This window comes from Solanum verrucosum, unplaced genomic scaffold, assembly GCF_900185275.1.
Source record: "Solanum verrucosum unplaced genomic scaffold, falcon-dt-bn FXZP01000184.1, whole genome shotgun sequence".
In the NCBI taxonomy this organism is placed as follows: Eukaryota; Viridiplantae; Streptophyta; class Magnoliopsida; order Solanales; family Solanaceae; genus Solanum; species Solanum verrucosum.
In genome coordinates, this window is record NW_026020302.1 from 493,194 (window position 1) to 514,697 (window position 21,504).

Here is a 21,504-nt window from a genome sequence, read left to right on the forward strand (position 1 = left end):
AATGTCGAATAGTAACACTTCCTGGAAGCAAAATAAAAAATAAAAAAATCATATTAAAGATGATTGATTGAAAGATAAATGATAAAATGTTATAATTATCACTTCCTTTGTAGTGTTTTACTTAAAATGGCTAATATGTTATAAGTATTATTTTATAAATTTCGTAACATTATATATATAAAAGAATGTTTTAGTGGCAACATTCGTCGCTGCTAATACATTAATAGTCGCTACTAAAAGAATACTTTAGTGGCAACATTAGTCGCTGCTAATGCCTATAATAGTCGCCACTAAAAATATGTTTTAGTGGCACCATCAGTCGCTGCTAATGCTTATAATAGTCGCCACCAAAAGTATGTTTTAGTGGCAACATTAGTCGCTGCTAATGCCTATAATAGTCGCCACTAATAGTTTGTTTTAGTGACAAGATTAATCTCCGCTAATACCTATAATAGTCGCTACTAAAAGATTGTTTTAGTGGCAACATTAGACACTGCCAATGCCTATAATGCCACCACTAAAAGAATGTTTTAGTAGCAAAATCAGTCGCTGCTAATATCGATAATAGTCTCCACCAATAGTTTGTTTTAGTGACGAGAGCTCACTTGGACAAAACTTTCGTCCTTTTAATGTTTTTCTTTTTTTCCTTCTCATTCAATTCTTCTAAATATTTTTTGTGTGAGTTATTACTATTTTCGGCAAGCTTAATTTGAAGAATATGAAACAAAACACTCTGAATAAAAATAATATCTTAAGCTACAAAAGATATGTCTATTAACATTGTTGTCCTTTATGTCCTAAGTTATTGCTGAACATTTGAATTATCTAGGTTAGACTCATTTTTAATGTTTTTAATGTTCGAAAATATTTCTTTAGCATGAGTCTAGAATTCAACATTTTGATCTACTTGTACTTTCATAATGCAACTAGAAGGGCTTTCAAAGCAGCATTTTAATAAAGAATGAATTTCTAAAAGAGTCAACAATATTATTTTGCTGTTGTTTCAAATTAATTTTTCTCCTTCTATAAATTTTGTTAGAGTAGCAAAGTAACAATAACGAAAAGTAGTGAACGTTTGACCTCACCAAATAGATAGTCTCTAAAAAAAATTATTTATGTTGTTGTGGTGTACATTTTTAACGGTCTTAACGTATTTATAACTAATATTGATTATCGAAAATTTTTACATAATTTTTTTTTCACAAGGAGTTATTCTAACCATAAAATTATCTGATTCTATATTTTTCATGTACAAAAAAATAAAAAAATTATGTTTAATTGCTACATAAAAACATCACTTAATTTTAACAACACAATTATATCATCAAACATATATTATGATAAATTATGTAAAAGATAAAAATGATTAGATCTCAAAATATTTTTAATCATTCAATATATATTTACAATTCTTTAAATATGTGATAATGTCAAATCATTTAATTTCTGTTGAAATGTTTTTAAAACCTACTAAAATTTACTCTTTTTTTTCTTATAACAGTCGATTATTGAAAAAGTTGTTCAAAAGTTTAGAAAGATTATTTATGCCCGCGCAAAGCGCAGGTAAATTACCTAGTACAAAAATAAATTGGAACTTCTCTACTATTTGTAAATGGTAAAACAAAAAATGGGAATTATTTACTATTGAAAGTAATTCAATGAGTTACAACATTCTCCTTGTTTTGTGATTCTTGTGATGTTACATAATTAATCAATTGAATGATTGAATATACATAGAGAGAAGGATAGTGAAGTATTCCTTTGGAAAACTTCAAACTCTATTTACAACTTTTGCAGCATGAAACATACCAATGGCTTGTGCTTTGTCACCTTTATATTCTTCAAAAGCTTTATCAAGCACTTCCTAGACGCGCTTCAGCCATTTGTTTTGATTCATCGCAATTGGTCCAAAGGTCTTTCAATTCGCGTCTCACTGCCCCCAGTACCACACAAGTTCCTAGACGATAAAGGTTTTAAAACGATGAAAAAACTAAACAACAATTTCAATTAAGTGGTCATCAATTTCGTCATACCTAATGTGCATGGCACGAGATACAGGAGAGCAGGTTGACCATGTCCATTCATCAAAAACAAGCCGACATAAGTAATGCAAAGACCTGCACGGATTTTAGGTTGATTAAGGCGAGGAATGAACGAAATGCAGCATTAGAAAAGAGAAAAAGGAGGGAGAAAGTACAAGAATTAAAAAGAAACACGGAAAGAAAGAAACTCAGAAAGAATGATAGATAATCAACATGATTCACACGTAAAAATCAAAACTAACATATGTGGCGCAAAAAACAATTTCCATAGATGTGCAGAATCATAAGCAGAGGTTTTATTAGAATAATTAGAAGCATTGAACGAAAGAATTGTACATTGGAGCGATAATCTCAAAATGATTTTCAATTATGAAATGAGGCTATTTCTCAATTTTACCCGTTTTTGTGGTCTCAAACAACTAAGAGCAGCAGTAATGTATTAAGACAAAACGGATATGAAATAACACACCAACAACAAAATACCCAGTATAATCACACAAGTGGAGTTTGGATAAGAAATAACATAGTAAGAGCATATAAAAGCAGAAAGAACAAAAAGAACTACATATAAAATAAAAAATAAGAAGGAAGAAACAAAAGAGAGGTACCCACCAGTTCCATAACCAATCATCAGCCAAAGGAAGTATCCATTTAGTACCCCCTTCTTTTTAGCTTCATCAAATCTGCAAAAAAGATCGAGAAAGAGATCAACAAGAGGTCCAAATGGGATAAATCAGAAGTCAAAACTAAATCGCCATCATTCTGTAGAAAGAACGAGTGAATTTAGACAAACTGGGCCGCTAAGTTGATTTGAAAACATCCTCTGCTGAATCCCACAAATATTTATCCAATTTTTGTTTTCCCATTTTTTAACCATTGTCATCGGAATGATTTGTAACACTTGTAAACTGGAATAATTAGAGATGTTTGCATAACAAATAAGAATTTGCATTGAAACCTAGAGCTTCATATATCAAAACATTCATGACTAAATTCATATATACTCACTGTCCTTGTAGATGCCTATAAGAAGAATATCTTTAAGAACAAAGGTAGAGAAGTAAGTGAAATAGAAGTTTCTTATCATTTAATCGAGGTGATGTGCTAATCTTTACATTTCTAAAAGAGAGCAACAATTATCTTTGCAAGATGACTGAAGAGCAAAAATACCTGTATGTAAAGCAAATTAGCAAACCAGGGAAGAGAATATCCCCAAAGCCAAGCATATCAAATCCTTTATAAGGATCTGTTAATTTAGGAACTCTCAGAAGCATCGGGATTGATTCTCCACCAGCTTTCTTACCTTTAGCAACCTACAAGAGAGGCCAAATCCAACCACCCGAAAAATTAGAGACAGATACTGAAGAGCTAAATTATCTTCTGGTAAGAAGTGCGTGGCAAGAAGCGAGTTTAACCCAACTTAATAATGAAAGGATCCAGTTTTGAGCACGTAAATGTAATTAACATATACCAAGAAAAAAAACATTGAAACCATCAAAAGATAAAAGATGCATGTGTGCACATTTAAATCATACAGGTACATCTTTATGTTTTAAACAATCCGGAGCAGCTTCATTATAATCATTACCTAGTTCCTGTGCAAAACAATCAAATAATTTTGTTGCATTTTGTTAATGTTCCACAATCCACAACGACAAGATAAATATCCAAAAGTGTTCAATAAGGTTATTTAGCTGCTACTACTTTGAAGGTGTGCATTTATGCATGTTGCAGGAAGGCAATGACATCAGAGTAAAAGAAAATTTTAATGCCCAACATTAGTGGCATATTTTGAAAGAACAGAAACCAAGTAGAGGGAAGTTCTCCTTCCTATCTACCTTATAAAATGGAACTAGAAAAAGACTGAAACTTCATACAGACAGGTGGTATAACACCACCTGCCTGTAAAGGGGAACAATTTTTAATTTTCTAGAGATCAAAGACCAAAAAGGCTTCATGCTGAAAATATTAAGAGGAAGAAAACTGGGAAGAGATAATAGCATTCTTACCAAGTTAATACAAATAAATTACAAGATACACCTGTATATAGGTGTGAAATCCATATAATTAAGTGTGAGTATAATAAATAAAACATGGTGTATTAATGCAAAGCCGAACACATTCATTATGTTCATACCTTCCATTGCCAACCTCTGGCTTCTAAAAAGTACCATTCTCAAAACTAAAAACAATAAAAATTTAAATTAACTTAACTTTCTTCATTTCTTATACAAATCTTTATTTAGACATCTAACTCATGATATGATTTGACAAAATATCTACATCAGCAGTACAGCTTAAAATTGTAACTAAAGAGAAAACTTACTGAAATCATAACACTGTCATGGAATATAGCAGGAGATAGGAAAACCCAGAAGATGTCATAGACAAACGCGCAGCAGAGAAGCACTGTAGCAACCTAAAAGAGAAAGGAAATGACAGAAATGAAAGGTATATTAGTAGACATAGGTAAAGCAAAACAAGAAATCAACTATGTTCACTGGTGAATTTTAAAAGCTATAAACACACCTTTATATTAGGCAATTGAGCCAACTGCAGAACAGTGATCATCAAAGCAATCCCCTGGCGAAAAAAAAGTTTTCATTTACTTTTAACAGTTTTCAGCTGGAGTAAGTATCTAGAAGAGTGAAACTTGGTGATAAGGATGCATAAAACCAACTAAATATCCAACTGCAAATAAAGGTCTATCACACAAACAGTTTTTCAGTTAAGGAGGAGATTATAAAATTAGCTTACAAGAATGTCTTGGCCAACCCAAGAGTATGATTCTTTCCTGTTTATTGCCCAGAAGATGGCGAATCCCACACAAAGTGTTAGGACAACTAGAGACAGAATAGCGACCTCCCCAACAAGCGGCAAATTCAATGTTTTCTTTCCACAACCTCTAAATTTGCTGCTTAAAAGATTGTATGAAGCATAGTTAAGGATCTAATCAGAAATTCTGTACATAATATGAAATAGACATAATGGGTCAATACATCATACCTTAGTATGAGCGTCACTATACAGTTATGCAGTCCCTGGAAAGAAACAAAAAGTTAAACAATAAAAATTCAACAACCAGAAAAAATGTTGACCAAATGCAAACCAGAATTAGTTTTGCTCCAAAACGTAGAAAGTGCATATGTTGCACAAATCAAGCGTAATCAAAAGTAGTCAGAATTTAGGTAAGTAACCTCCCAAGCACCATATGGACTTGCGCATATCAACTAACAGAAAATGGAAGCTAACTAAAGCATATGGATTTGTAAGTCCACATATTAATCACAATTACAATATTGCATCTATAAGCAGATGGAAAGGTTAACCTTTCAGAAGATTATGGAAGGCACAATTATCATGGAAAATGCATTTATGACTCAAAAAGTTGGCTAAAATCTACTGTTCCTACGATCTAAAGTTAGAATCATAGATAACATAAGGTCTTTGATGCAGCCAGTATATTAAGCCTTAAGCCTAATACACCTCATCAGCTGGTGTATTCCCTTGACTTGGCGGTTAAGAAAGCATAGCTCCATGACAATGTTACCCATAATGATCCCCTACCATTAATGAGCTTGATGAGTGCAAGTACAATATTATTAGAGGGCCACTAAAAAGATAATATGAAAGAACAATATACTAGGCACAGCTGATGTGTTTCAAATAACTACAACTACAAAGCTACTAATTCACTTCGCATGCCCAAAAGGAAATTTGGCCTGGTGATTAAGAGTCTTATAGAGGAAAATTCAACAATTCCACAGAAATGCATGAATTTTGCATATCAAGAAACATTTAACATTTGTAGCACAATTCAAGAGTCAAATGATTGATTTGAACCATTAAACTGATGGGCATTAATTTTAACTATTTTAACCTTGTAATCTGGCACAAGTGAATAGAAAAGGTAATCCACTCATGTGAGTGCCTTTTTTCTAGTAAAATGTAAACCAAGTACATCTCCATGGCAAGTGGGTGGGCCTACGTAGGATGTTGTCCCAGTGTGTTATGCCAAAATGTTAGAGAGCTGAACACTGGACGATAACCCTTTAATGATCAATTTGGACTTTTTGGTTGGAAAACATTATAAAACCTTTCGAAGGAGAGGAAAACCATTAAATAATTCTAAGTTTATATCTATTTCCAAGCTCTACGTTTTAAGTTCGGGAAGCAATGATTACTAGTGAAGACTTGAGAGTTCCCTAGATATGAAGAAAAAGTTGTTTTGATCATCTACTTTGTTAATCATCATGGTATGTGATTGTATCCATCATCCAGGAGCTAGCACTCCCTGTCCCAGAAGCTTCTTTGAATATTTTTATCAGGGGTCTAAGGCAGGGAGTGGGAGCATGACAAAAGATTTGTCCACTTGAATGCTAGATTAGACCAGCTCTGAAACAGTTACTACCGAAGCACAAAGTTGTATCATTTTCCTGAGTAGTTTTAGATTAGCAGGAAAAACTACTATAAACACGGCATGGAAAATATTGCAAGGAGGAATATTATAGTTCAGTAACATAATAATTCAAAAAATACATCAAAATATATATTATTAGGCATTGACAAACACATTTTTTCTAAAAATCTTTAGACATTATATTCCATTTTCTTTGCATACTATACGAACAGATGCATGATATCATTATCTTGCTCATCTGTCAGATACTACATGCATGGCCCCAACTTATAAACTAATTCAACAATAAAGCATAAATAAGCAGTGCCATGAAATGAGACTTAGACGAAAGAAGAAGGAGAAAGAACGAACTTGAATACCTCGATTCCACCGATACAGAAAAGCAATATCAGCAGCCAGACAAACCATGTGGACATGAAAAAGTAAAGCAGCACCAGAAATGTGGATGCTGAGATGACAAATCCAATAGCAGTCCATGCAGTAATGTGCAGAATTTCACTATCATCCTCCTCCTTGACGGTCATATCATCATCCTGTAAGGAGAGCATACACTTTTTAAGACATTACAGCTATTAATCAAGCAAGGCATCATTGGGTGTTATCAATATTTGACACAAGAACTAGAAGTAGGAAAACCAAGAAAGACATGTTCACAATACGCTCATAACATTCAAATACAAATCATAGATATAAATAGATCACTCGTTCAACTATATTTAAATCAGATCAACTAAGGTCATATATGAATCTTCAGTTCCATTCCCCGCTCTATTCGGGGATATTTCACTCCAATACTAGATAATTTGTATTTTAACACAAACAAGGAGTTCCGCAAAATTAGTGTGTTAAGGTATGATAAGATTTATATTGATTAGGGTTTATTTAATTTTATTAGCTTGATTAGGGATTAAATCAGATTATATCTGATTTCAATATAGCAATTTTCAAAATTACACACCTTGCGACACTTTTGAGAATATTAGGTCTTCTAACACTACACCATTTCTACCCAGTCGATATATTGTAGCTCCACCAACCAAACAGGCCTTCATTATGTGAGTCTTGTCACCACAAAATTGTCGACAGTTTTTGAGATCCTCCAAACTGGGAAAGACCTCTCCAATTTCTTCTCTGGATAAATATGTCTCTCACACACCTTTACCTTTGCCGTTAAGGGAAAAGGATCTATAGAACAAGCCATCTCCTCGATGTCAAAAGTTTTTCCATCAATCTGGTGGCCAAGTATACTTAGAAAGCCCATTCTATTCCATTCCTTTTAAATTCTTGACTTACTGGATCCAGTTTAGCTTCAGCATACCTCTTTTTTCGCTGGAGATGCTTTGTAGGTGACACCCTATTAGTGGTATGGAAGGGAAAAATGTAAGCAGTGCACTGGTCAAGAACTAAAGTATCCAAAGGAAGTATGTATCAAGGATAAATTATTTGGAAAAGGGCAGAGTAGTGAAAAGATTACACAGACATATCAACCTTGGTCAATTCAGATGTATGTTAACTTCTGGGGCAGCTCTTGTGACGCAGGCAGCTAAGTTTTGAAAGACCAACAACTATTACCAATTATGTTACCTAAAATCCAACAGCCAGAGTAAACTAAATTTACTACATTATCATCAAGATGCAGTGCTGAAAAGCTAAGACAAATAGCCCAAACAAAATCAATGTTGACAATGCTACTAGCTGAATTTAAAAGAATATAAGAAGCTGAGCATGTCAAGTTTGAGATTGTATCAGACAGCTTATTTTTTTATTTTTTTTTGTGTGTGTGGGGGGGGGGGGGGGGGGGGGGAGGCTCTTGTGATAGTTCATAGTTGTCACTTTCCTTAGATTGAGTAAACTTTTTCCAAAGAGCTGCACAAATGATTGTTCCAACAGCCATCAACCATATGAAAGACACCGAGTAGTCCACAATAGGGCGATCTGGCGAATATAACAGCAGCTCCACTGGATTAAGAAAAGGATTCCATATGTCAAAAGTATTCCAAGTGAAATAAAACAAACAACAAGAAATAAGAAGATCAGAACAAAAGATATGCATCAATTAGAGAGTCACTATAATTGTTTGCAAATAAAAAGGCCATTTGATGTTAGCCAACACTGCGTTTAAGTCCACATTCTCATCAGCTACCACTGACATTTTGAAGAGAAAATCAATCTCCGATCTTCAATCTTCGTTGCATCACACTAAACCTTCATCCCAAACTCATTGCTTAACTGTTTTTTCAAAGTATCAACCTGACATGCCTTTTGCGGTGAAGACACATCATCGAGATCCAACCATAAATAGATGAAGAATCATCTAAAAGCTTTCTATGAACACACAAATGGCATACGGTTCCTACAGAATACACCCAATAATATATGCAACAAGGACCTATTGTTTGCACCAAAAGTTAACCAGCAAGAAGTGGGATTACATCTCAATGATATATAATAAATCTATTTTCATACTTCAAAAGCACTCATTAAAATGAATTATAATGCATGTAATATAGAAAAAGTAGATTACAACACAAGCTAATCAACATCTTGACAACCAAAATTAGAATCTAAAAGAAAGCTAACCTTTATAAAAACATCTAAGCAATACATATGAGGCCAGGGCTTACCTTTCTTTCCTGAATTGATGTATTTATCAATAATATCTGCCCCCTCTTTTGAAATTGAAACAACAGGAATGGTTACATTTGATATGGTAGAATTATTAGGACAAGCAATATCCAGAGGACCTAAATAAATGCAAGAAAAAGCAGCGACATATCAGAAAGAGATGAAGGGAAACATATAAAACAGACCTTGAGACCTAAGATGACAATGTGAGTCAGGGTTACAACCTCCTTCATTATTTATTAGCACAACACCTCCTGCACCTCCTTCTTGGGCAACCGTGGCCTTGGTTATAAATTCACATTCACCGCGACGAGCTAGTGCAATAGAGCCTGATAACTAGAACAAATGATATTTCTGCATTATTAATGTATAACAAACAACACCACTATTATTTTCTTTTTATAGGACATTCTCGAGCCTATTTTTACAACAGCCAAACAGATATAGCAAATTTAGACTTCTTTGGTATTCAAAGTAAAATCAGTTTGTAATAGTTAACTTCTGGTAGATCCTAGTGGTAACCCTTTCAGATCATTTTACAATTCAAAATTCCTCCACCACTACTATTTGGTTCCACTTCTGAAAAGTACCATGAAAAGGATATTTTTCCTCTAAAATACCAGTTGTATTTGTATCGCTAAAAATAACACAAGATCGAAGAAAGAAAAAACTAACAGAATTACTAAGACTCACAAATTGCTAATATAATTGATATTTTTGCAATTGGGGTAATATATGGTTATTTTTAGCAAGAACTTAAAAGTATAGCTGATCACACAAATAGTTTAAAATAAAATCTTGAAAGTTGAAAATGAAGTCATGTAGTCTTTTGTAAATGAAACAAAAAAAGAAGAAAAAGATCTAAATTTTGGAAGATGATGTAAACAATGATTATCACTTGAAAAACTTATAAACAATTTAAGCAATAGCTTATATGAAGATGAGTTGCTGTACAGAGAGGGGTGAGGGTGTTGACAAGACTCACGACAGAACAAAAGGTTGTTCAGTAAGTATTTAACTATTTATCTAGTATGTGTTTAGTTCATCAAATTAATCAAAAAGAAGAAGGAAAGATTGTGGCTACTTTTGAGCTATCAAGAGATCATTCCTTCACCACCCTGTACATAGTGCTACATCATCCTCAACCTATCTCCATTTCTACTCTTTTCTCCTATTTCAACCCTCCACTGCAATCCACCAGAAAAAAGTATCTTTCCATTTTCACGAGTGAAACTTACTCTTAAGTTTTCTTATATGCTGAAAATAAGTTGTTCTATGCAGAGTAAGTTTGAATTACTTTAACTTCCTGATAGAAGACAGAGATGGTCAATGGCTTAACATGTAGATGTTTTCACCTAAACTATATTAAAAAAAATAAATTGTTTCTTCACTTCTCCTTGATATAAACGAGATTGGTTCACAATTCGGCTCCTTAAATCTTTTCAACCTTGCTGAGATTTGCATCAATTCTTCACTCTTAAAGCAGGACTTGGCTCATAAAGAAGTATGAATTCTATTGTTTTCAAATATTCGCAAGTTAACAAATGAGAGATGGAAGATCATCAAGAAAGATCAAAAGAACCGAAATTGGGCCACGAAAGAATTATGACTATTATTTAATCAACCAGCAACACAGTTTTGTTTCGGATATCCACCTAAAAGTAAAGGTGTGTAAGGAATGTGGAGTAAATACCTTAGTGGAGGAAGCAGAACAGCCATTCAAAGGTTGTGTATAAACAGCACGCAACCTGGAGGCACGTTTAGTATCAGTGGGTAATACAGACCCAAATGCCGCACTCAAGCCAACTATTGAATCTTCTTCACCACCATTAACCCACAACTTCACCAGCATCTTTAACAAAAGAAAGGAAAAGATGATTAGCACCGGTAAGTTTCTATATGTGCAGAACAGAATGAAAATAGAGAATACTTCAAGTCCAGTTAAGACTAAACATCAACTAACATGGATATTGTGGTAAAATACTCATTTCAATCATTGTTTCTTAAAGGGCATGCAAAGTCCAAAATCGACAAGTAAAAGTGAACGGAGGGAGTATAATAAATGCTAAATAAATCCTTGTATAGTAATCTTATAACACACACACACACACCACACACCAGAACCTCAAATTAAACTTTTTTATGGAGTGGTGTCTGAGCTAACTTGCCCACACCTCAACTATTCCACCGAGTAACTCTGCCACCCCGGCACAGAATCAAAACATAATATATCAAATAACTCCATTTCATAACAAATTCCACCAAATGCATGAACCCAATCCTCACCATTTCAAATCATCTTATTAGCATTACCCAAAAAAGATTGCTTTTTTAATGATAATCGCAGTGTCCAGGCCAGCTCAACTAATTCCACGAGATACGTACCACCTCCCACCAACATGTCCATACCAAACAAAGATTCTTAACTATTGAAACCCCTCAAGAGAAAACAACAAAAAAAATCCATAACCCCATCATAACTTTCCACATAATCAAGAAATGACAATATCAAATAAGAAAATCTACAAAACCCATAAAAGACTACATTTTTAACACAATTTCCACCCAAAAAACAAACCCCATAATTTATTTTCTCTACACAAGAAAAGGGTTGAATACATTTACCATATTGATTTCATTGCTGCAAGAGCTATGTGCCTTGGTAGGAGCAGAATGTGCTATTGATGATACATTTAGAAGAAAAACAAAAATAGATAGTCCAATAAAACGCCATGAAAATGCCATAATTATTTATTCAATGTTCATTCCTCCCTTTTTCTTCCTCAATATTTTCCCCAATTCTTGCGCTATATTTTCTTCGCCTATTTCTGCATTGAATTTTTTTTTTCTTTCTTTCAGGGGAATGAAGGAAGAAAGGAATTTTCTTTCCGATGAAGAAGTAAACAAACTTTTAATGATTAATAAATCTCAAATTAAATTAATTAATTAAAAAATTTAATTATGAATTGGTAAAAAATCCAACTCATATTAATATAGTGTGAAATTTATGATTTGTTGCATTTATAAAAAAAATTTAAAAAAAAGATAAATATGAATTTATTTCATTATAAACTTTTATACTGATGAGTTAAAAATAAAGTTAATAAAAATGTAATTGTGTGTAATAATTACAAAAAATAAAAGACTAGAAGATGAAAATAAGAGACAGGAAAAGAAAAATAATATTAAAAGACTAATATATATTTGACAAACGGAAAATAAAAGAGCAATATAAATAGCTACTAAAGTATTTGATTACACAATGTAATTTTCACCTTTCCATTCAAATTAAGATAGTGTAATTATATTGCACCCTCTCAATTGTATTCAATATATCATATTGATCCAGTAATTACTTAGCTAAATATATACATATTAATTATGTAATTACACATAAGTTTGATTTTTAGGTGTTTTTCAAAATATGATTTTAGTAAATGTGATTTTCGTTTCTAAAATAGAGTAGAAGTTCAGGTTTTTTATTTAGTTTTTTTTCAAAATCTTTTTTTTGGGAGCAAACTCTTGTGGAGGAAAAAGAGGCATTTGACTAGTAGGATTCGCCTAAGTGAATTTTGATTCTCTATGAATTTTTTCAAAGAATAAATAAGAGTCAATCCAAAATTCAATTTATGCCTATGCTTATCGATCTTTCTTGATGGATGTAAAGTTATAGTGAATTCTCCAAATTAGAGTCAGAAGTTGAGGGGGAACCACACTTCCACCTTTCAGTTCAAAGCTGCTTTTTTCTTTGATCATATATCGCATTAGAAAGTGATAATAAGAATGACTTTGACATACTTGTTTATAGCAAGTAATCTAACTCGAAGGCTCTGCCCCTAACCTTAAAAAATCGCATGTGCATGTCTCCCGTATACGGTTCAAGTGGCAAAAGCATTTTCTTTGCGCTAAATTTGAACTAATGATATGTTAGACAATCTTTTACCTTAATAAACTTATGAGATATGCATATCACATTTCTTTCATGTGTTTTACATATTATTTGAATTTCCACAAAAAAAAACATATTTTTTAAAGTCAAAAGCGCACAGTTTTTTTGAAAATATCTAATATATGCCCTTAATTGTGGAAGAGCGATAAATTTATAAAAGAAAAATTCAAAAAGATACCAAAATCTCACATATTATACATAGGGTTTCAAATGTGATATACAAATTTTTAATCTTATTTATCATTAAACTAAAATCTGTTTCTTTTTTATCAAAAATTCAAGAAAATGTATGAGTAAATTAAATTATTTTTTCCATAATTTCGCAATACAATTTTCCTTTGAAAAGGATTCAATTGAACTCATTTGACTCTCTTTAGCTCTATTATATTTGTAATCACTAGTTTTGATTCACATTCTGAAAATAAATATGTTGTTTAATTAGACATTTACAATATGAATATAAACCAATAAAATTATTGAATATTAAATATTGAATAGTTAAAAATAAAATAAAATTTAGCAATACACTTAATCCTAGATATTCTAAAAAAAACGTATTTATTATACTCCTAGTGGGATACCATACTCAAACCACTAAGATCCAAATGGATTATACTTTTAAAATGGAAGATATAATTTAAAAAATGCACTAAACATTATGTGGAATCCTCCCCATATGGTATCAACAAAGTGAGGACACAAGGAAGTCAACTCATGATAATTTATGTCTTTAAATTTGTTTAGTTGACTTTATTTTTTGATATTCATATTGAAGCTTTGATTAATTTAAATTCGTGCTACATAAAGTTATATAAAGGAAAATATTATCTAACTAGATGTTTTTTATTATCTAACTAGATGTTTTTTACATTTTAATGGAAAAATCTTATTGTTAATTAACTTGTCTTGATATTGTTTAATTAGAATGAAGTGTTTGTTACATGTTAATTTACAATTAGTGACCGTGAAAAGAAAAGATGTGAATTGTCATTATTATTAGTAGAATTACAAAAAGAATAAAGACTTTTTAAACATTCCTTGTACAACTCAAATAAAATTATTAGTGGAAAATATTGAAGAAATATTCAAATTTTTGACTAGACAATATAAAGTCAAAAGGCTTGTTCCATAATGAAATCTGAAATTAATTTAATTTTTCAGCATTTCCATTATATCATTTATTTATTTAAGCACTCAATTTATTAATTGATATTGAAAGCAAAAAGTTTAATACACGTTCAAATTATGGTTGTTAAGAACTTAAGATAACTAACTATTATAACAAATCTCTAAAAATATTATAAGTATCTATTTTTCCTATATGTTGTGCTTTGTTTCAGACTCTTTAAAAATATTATGAATATATTTGTTTCAGTTCCTTAACACATATTTATCGACATTGCTAAAGAGTTCGATCACATTGATTTTTACCTCTAAAACTTACCTACAACAATATTTTGCCTAACAATTTTATGTCTTCTTTTTTGTTAAATATTTACAATGTTCTCTCGTGGAAATTTAAGTTTTTGTTGGACTTAAATAATTATACTGAAAAAAAATAATTCCTTAATTTTCATGGTCAATGAATTGTGGCCGCTCACCTTTGTTGATAAACTATTTTTAAAGAGTTTAATTATTTTGATCATAATCAATGTATAAAGTTTATTTATTATCATATTAAGTTCTCTTATAGTATAGTAATAAATAAAAAATTCAAATAATCCTAGTATGATAATATGCATATGTAATAATACACAATATAATATGAAATAAAGTAAATGAATATGAAAAAAATTCATTGAATGAGACAATGTCGACTGCTGAGAAATTGATTGTTCTGAAAATAATAATAATATTGTGATGAAAATAGTTGAACAGTATGGAGTAGATTATATTTCACCATCTATACAAATTGAAACAGTATTATTAAATAAGAAGGGTCACTAAAATTTGAGTTGTAATACACAAATTATTTTAAAATTTTGTATTATATGGAAATATCTTATACCTGAATCTTCTAAATGTCTTCTTCCCATAATTAAATTATAGAATATAATACTACTAAAATAAAGCTTTGCGTGATAATGGCAAATTAAAAAAATAAAAAAATTAATATCTTAAAAATATTTACTATGTAACTTTTAAGGATATTATAGCTTGTTTGGTTAGGATTTTATTAGATTTGAAGTGCTTATTTGTTTTAGAACATAAATAACTTATTTTTAAAAAGGGTTAGTTCATATATTTGGTCCCTCAATTATGGATATAATATATCTCATTAATCATTTTTTCCCTTTAAATCTCAATTAACATAATATAACTAATGAACACTTTATAGGGCAATTTTTATTTTATTATTTTATTTTTTATCATATAATAAAAGTGAATGTGCATATTGTATTGTAAGCATAATGTCATATGATACTGTCATTGTTGTTGTCATTACAGAGTCATGTCTCAATAACTGATTTTGTAGTTTGGCAGACTACATAGCTTTCTGATTTTTCTTATCTATATTTTTCTATTAAAATATTTTTTATATTTATTTCATAATTGCAATTCAATTTTCTTATACATAATTTACTGCAGACATGCACCGGTGGAATATGATATTTAAAATATTAGTTGGTAAACTTTTAATCAAGTTGTTGCTATCTTACGACAATATTTGATAACTTAGACATATGAAAGTGTATATTAAATAATAAATACATGATACATGTTTACTATATATATATAAAATTAGCACTCGACCGTAGTTAACTTATGTTCCATGCCAAAAACCTAACAATTGTAGCTTTAGTTTATCTAATCTTGTTTTATTTATAGGTCGATATAATTCATTATTTTGGCTCAAACCTTATATTTTTGTTAAAAAAATTATTTAATATATTCAAAACAAGCAATAAAGATTATGGTCCGCACTTATACGGAAAAGGTAAAAGATAAATGTCATCTTCTCGTAATTCGTACTTGTATTGAAAAGGTCAAATTATGATAAGCCAATCAACATTACCTAACTCTTCTTACTTCAGTTCATCACTTAATCATGGTAAATTAACATTGTTAACTTAAATGATGTTTTACAAAAGTAGGGGTGAAACTACTATTATAATTACGATAAATTCGACGCAAATTCTTTATATTATTTAGGAAAACTATAATTCAAAATTGATAAACTAAAACCTTTGAATATCTTTTTATAAATTGCATACAGTCTTGCCAAATAAGCTAATAAAGCTTGGTACAATGCCAATATACAATCAACAAAGAATAGAAAGGAGAAAAAGCACTATCCCAAATATATATAATCCACAAAGTGTTGCACTATACCCATGCACATAAAGTTTATTCAACTTACAAATGCAATATGCACTATTGAGTATAATAAATGAAAAGTGCAAAACTAAGGATTTGCTTCTAGAAACTTTACCCACAAAAAGGCATGATGAATGGATAATGCACTTTAAACTTTTGAAACATTTGAACATTGAGAATGAAATAACAATAAACTAGGATAATTTTTTTTGTTAAGTATTTTTATATTAATATATAGGTGAGCGTTATATTAGTTAAATAATAGTTATAACTAGGGGTGTACAAGTCAAATTGTAAAGTCAAACCGAATCGACGAACCAAATTAAACCGAAAAAAAAAACTGATGTGTGATTTGGTTTGGTTGGTTTGGCAGTTGAAAAAAAAAAACCGACCACTCTTGATTTGGTTTGATATTAAAAAAAAAGTCAAATTGAACTCAAATCAAACCGACAATATATATATATATATATATATATTATTTGTTTTATTTATAGATAAAAATATTATTTATAATCTACTTTGTTAATATATTTTTAGTTAGTTTATAGTTTTCAATGTTTATATATTTTATTTCAAATTTTGGGCATGTAAAATTTGTAAATATTTATTTTGTATTAATATCTGAAGTTACAATTATATTGTTATAGTTTTTCAAATTCGAAGTTAACAATTTACTTTGTAAATATTTTATTTTGTATTCAGTTTGACTATAACCTTTAATCTTATTAATGTAACATAATGAACATTGATATTTCAAAAAAAATATTTTGTATTCATGTGAATTTTACCGTCTTTTCGAAATTTCTATTCATTTAACATTTTTTAGGTTTAGCTTATAACACGGGTAAGTGAAAATATATTTGATCTCTTTTTCAAGCACCGTATAGTTGTAAAAACCGACTAAAGCCAAAACCAAAAAAACCAACTTTATGTGTTTTGATTTGGTTTTTAGATTTAATAAGCCGACATAATTGGTTTATGTTTTTTTTAATGGAAAATCAAACCAAATCGACTTATGTACACCCCTAGTTATAACAATTCAATGGTAGAAATTCACAAGAATGTATCTAGACATATATTTTGGTAAGCGTCACTTTGGACTTTCTTTGGTAAGCTCAAAAGACATGCATGTATACTTCGCTTGGAGGGGGAAATGTACATATACTCGATTTTAATGTCCCTATTAAAATTATATTTTGAGTTTATAAATTCTTTTTCATATTTATCAATTATCATTTCACGATAACTTTACATATATGATGTCTGAATTTTCATATGGATGAAGTTCAGACATTTTTAGTTAGAGTTTTTAAAAATATTTTTCTTTCGTGATATTTAATTGAAAATTAGTTTATTTCGTACAAATCCTTCTTCAGAATTTGAAGCCAACCTCATATTTGGAAGAAATGTTAAATAATGTATAGTAATTTTTTTTCTTTAAAATGATTTCTTACTAAAATTTTCTTTTAAAGACATTTTTTCCTAAATTAGTAATTTTCTCCCAAATACATTTGACTTTCAAAAGGGCTTTTCACACAAAGGAAAAAAGCATTCATCATGATGACACAAGCCTGAAATCATCATATATTAATATCCATATACTAAAATCCAAATAATAAATTAAAATAACAATAAAAAAATTAGCTGTCTTTTTCAATATTCAACTTACAGAGTTCCCTCAATTTGAACCCCATTTTCAATATTCTAAAATTTTTCATATAAATAGGGAAACATAGTTTTCAAGATACACACAAAAATAATAATCAAGAATTGTTATATGAGAGCTATTTCTGAAATATTTTTAGTGAATTTTTCCCCATTTGTTAGAAATAATTTTTTTTCAAGAAAGCCTATTTTTTTTTCTATTAGAAATATTACTATGTCTGAATCAAGTCAATATGATTCTTGTTTTGATAGACCAAGATTGGTGATTAAGAAAGTTTTAGCTAAACCTCAAAGTGAAGGGAATGGAGCTGTTGTTAGAAGAAGCATTGGAAGGTATTAAAATTTAGGATTTTTATATTTTTCACATTTTCTTTTTGTTGATTTTAAGTTTTGTTTCTAAATTTTAGGATTTTTATATTTTTCACATTTTCTTTTTGTTGATTTTAAGTTTTGTTTCTAAATTTTATGACTTTTTTGTCATTTGGGTATTTTTCATTTTTCAATTTGGACAATAAAAGAAGTAACTTTAATAGGAAATTGTGTTTTGAAACTTTGGCCTTGATGTGTTTTCTTGATTTCCTTATTGGAAAGTCTCTGTCTTAATGTGATTTCTTTCTATTTGTCAAGTCTGGATGAATAGAGTTACCTAGTACCTGTTATTGGTGGGAGTTGACAGGTATCTAGTGTAATTAGTTGAGGTGCGGAAAAGCTGCCAAGAAACCACAATTATCAAAAAGAAAAAAAAGTATCTGTCTTTATGATTTTTTCTATAGTCTTGTTGCTAATTGAATGTGGGGTTTTTGTTTTAAAAATTTGATCTTGCAGGCATGAATTGAGGAATCTTGATCCTTTCCTCATGTTGGATGAATTTTCAGGTACTGTTTTGAGTAATGTTGCTTGGACCCTCCAAAAATGTTGTTGCACATGTGTGAGATTCTCCAAAAAAGCATAGCTTTTGGAGGATCCAACACACACGACAATATTTTTGAAGAGTTTGAGCAACATAAGTCTTGAACATCTAACTGGAATGTGTTGATTATTTTATTTTTTTGAGCCAAGTGAAGTTGATATAGTACTGTTTTATTGTTTCAGTTTCTGCTCCTGCTGGTTTTCCTGATCATCCACACAGAGGTTTTGAGACAGTAACTTACATGTTAGAGGTAAAAAAAATTATGTTGCCTAATTCAATCCAATATAACAGTAAGGAGAAAGGGCCGACGAAGGGTGGAAAATGGAAGGCCATTTCTTGTTCCCTGAGGCCGTGTGTGTGCCATGACCAAACACCCATTTGATGCTCTTTAACCTCCCCATTAGGATGGCTCCGTTGTATTGGTATCCGAATCATCCAACAAAGTATAAGCAGCAAAGCACCAAATGGCATTCCTTGTTGAATTGTACTGAGGCGGATGTAGTGTTTACTTGAACCCAATATTTTTGACACAAAACATAAATAAACGCACATCAAAATCTTAACTCATGATTTCAAAAGTAAAACGGGCACAGAAGACGTGATAATGCTAATGTTGTGTTTTCATTTCCTTAGGGAGCTTTTACTCATCAAGATTTTGCTGGTCACAAGGGCACAATCAATACTGGTGATGTGCAGGTATAGAATATTCAGCTCTTAGCATTTTTACTTACAAGCTATGTTGCTCGGATCCTCCAAAAATGCATAACTTTTGGAATATCCGACACACGTTCAATAGTATTTTTGAAGAATCCGAGCAGCATAGCTTACAAGAACAGAAGAGATATTTTGGTTGCTGATATATGTTTCTTATTGTGGATGATATTGCAGTGGATGACAGCAGGAAGAGGTATAATTCACTCAGAAATGCCTGCAGGAGAAGGCAGTCAAAAGGGGTTGCAACTTTGGATAAATCTTTCTTCTAAGGACAAAATGTAAGTTATAGTCATTTACATCATTAGAAGCTTTCAGTCTTATCACTCCTTTTGACCTATGTTGCTCGTACTCTTTGAAAATGCTGGCACACTCGTTTCAGATCCTCCATAAATGCGCTATTATTTGGAGAATCTGACACGCACCTGTTGACATTTTTAAAGAGTACGAGCAACACAACTTTTGACCTGACCCCATATAGATACTTTACACACCACCACTTTATTGTACTTGGCTCTAGCATATAGTAGTAAAAAATTTTAATGTTAGCTCTTATCTACTTTTTTTTGTGGGGCAGGGGGGGTGTTAGGAGTGTACTAATATGCAGTATAAAAATCACCTCTGTTTCTGCTGTGTTTTGCTAAGCTTAATCATTCACTTTTGACTAAGTTCTCAAAATTTTGGACATTTTATGATGTGATATTCTAGAAATCAAGATTTAGTTTGAACCAATATTTTCCCATGTTCAAGTTTATAGCCCAAAACGAAGACTTTGTGGCGAACACACGTTTGATATTGGATTGCTTTTCCTTTTTCAATTCTTATTAAGTTCAAAGTTCAACTGCAGGATTGAGCCAAGGTATCAAGAACTGCTGAAAGAAGACATACCAAGAGCAGTGAACAATGGTGTTGAAGTAAAAGTTATAGCAGGTGAAGCGATGGGTGTCCAATCCCCGGTTTACACACGAACGCCTACAATGTACCTCGATTTCACCCTACAACCAACAGCTTACTATCATCAAGCCATCCCCGAGTCTTGGAATGCGTTTGTGTATATAGTTGAAGGAGAAGGAGTCTTTGGAATTCCGAATTCAGGTCCTGTATCAGCTCACCATTGTTTGGTTTTAGGCCCTGGAGAGGGACTTAGTGTATGGAACAAGTCTTCAAAGCCATTAAGATTTGTTCTTTTAGGTGGACAACCTCTTAATGAGCCTGTTGTTCAACATGGTCCATTTGTGATGAACTCACAAGATGAAATTGATCAAACTTTTGAGGATTATCAATATTGCAAGAATGGTTTTGAGAATGCTAGATACTGGAGGTCAGGGCACTGAAGAAATAGAGCTGAAACAATAATACAAGCTATGTTGGTCGGAATCTTTAAAAGTGCATATAGGTGTGTGTGTTGGATCCTTCAAAAGTAGTGTATTTTTTGGAGGATTCGACATTGGTGTGGCAACATTTTAGGAGAGTACGAGCAACATAGACTATTAGCCTCAAAATGCACCTTTTTTATGTTTCTTTTTTTCTTTTCATAAATATATCCCTAGTAAAGAAATAATGGTCAACTTTATCTTGATTTATCATTTGAAAATTGCTTAGGTTATTGTTATTTATTCTTATTTTCAGTGTGGGGTTTAATAGCATATTTGGTCCCTTGATTATCAAAAAATTCCAGTTTTCTTCCTTGTGATATCTCACTGACATTTACCATACAATTACTTTGAAACGTGCACGTTTGATCACTTTGCTTATGAATACTCACAAAATTTCAACACTTATTAACCATATGTTAAGTTAAGCTTGTATAAAAACACACACATTCTAATTAATTGAAGATTAAATATGTTGAGTCATTCTATAT

At 31.1% G+C, this 21,504-nt stretch overlaps 2 protein-coding genes across 2 annotated transcripts; one reads left to right on the plus strand and one right to left on the minus strand.

The window, feature by feature from the left end:
- Window positions 1–1,619: 1,619 nt before the first annotated feature.
- Window positions 1,620–11,927, minus strand: LOC125834926 (signal peptide peptidase-like 5). Its single transcript, XM_049514074.1, has 14 exons — window positions 11,713–11,927; window positions 10,781–10,939; window positions 9,312–9,423; window positions 9,087–9,206; window positions 8,298–8,421; window positions 6,822–6,993; window positions 5,049–5,083; window positions 4,800–4,956; window positions 4,572–4,625; window positions 4,369–4,461; window positions 3,213–3,355; window positions 2,655–2,725; window positions 2,034–2,117; window positions 1,620–1,957 (listed from the first exon to the last, which is right to left on the minus strand). Exons 1-14 carry the CDS (start codon window positions 11,830–11,832, stop codon window positions 1,854–1,856), a joined length of 1,548 nt encoding a protein of 515 aa, XP_049370031.1. The 5' UTR covers window positions 11,833–11,927; the 3' UTR covers window positions 1,620–1,853.
- Window positions 11,928–18,108: 6,181 nt separating this feature from the next.
- On the plus strand, window positions 18,109–21,262 carry LOC125834929 (pirin-like protein). Its single transcript, XM_049514077.1, has 6 exons — window positions 18,109–18,352; window positions 18,845–18,894; window positions 19,112–19,179; window positions 19,563–19,625; window positions 19,818–19,921; window positions 20,488–21,262. The coding sequence occupies exons 1-6, from the start codon at window positions 18,132–18,134 to the stop codon at window positions 20,972–20,974; spliced, it is 993 nt and encodes a 330-aa protein (XP_049370034.1). The 5' UTR covers window positions 18,109–18,131; the 3' UTR covers window positions 20,975–21,262.
- Window positions 21,263–21,504: the final 242 nt, after the last annotated feature.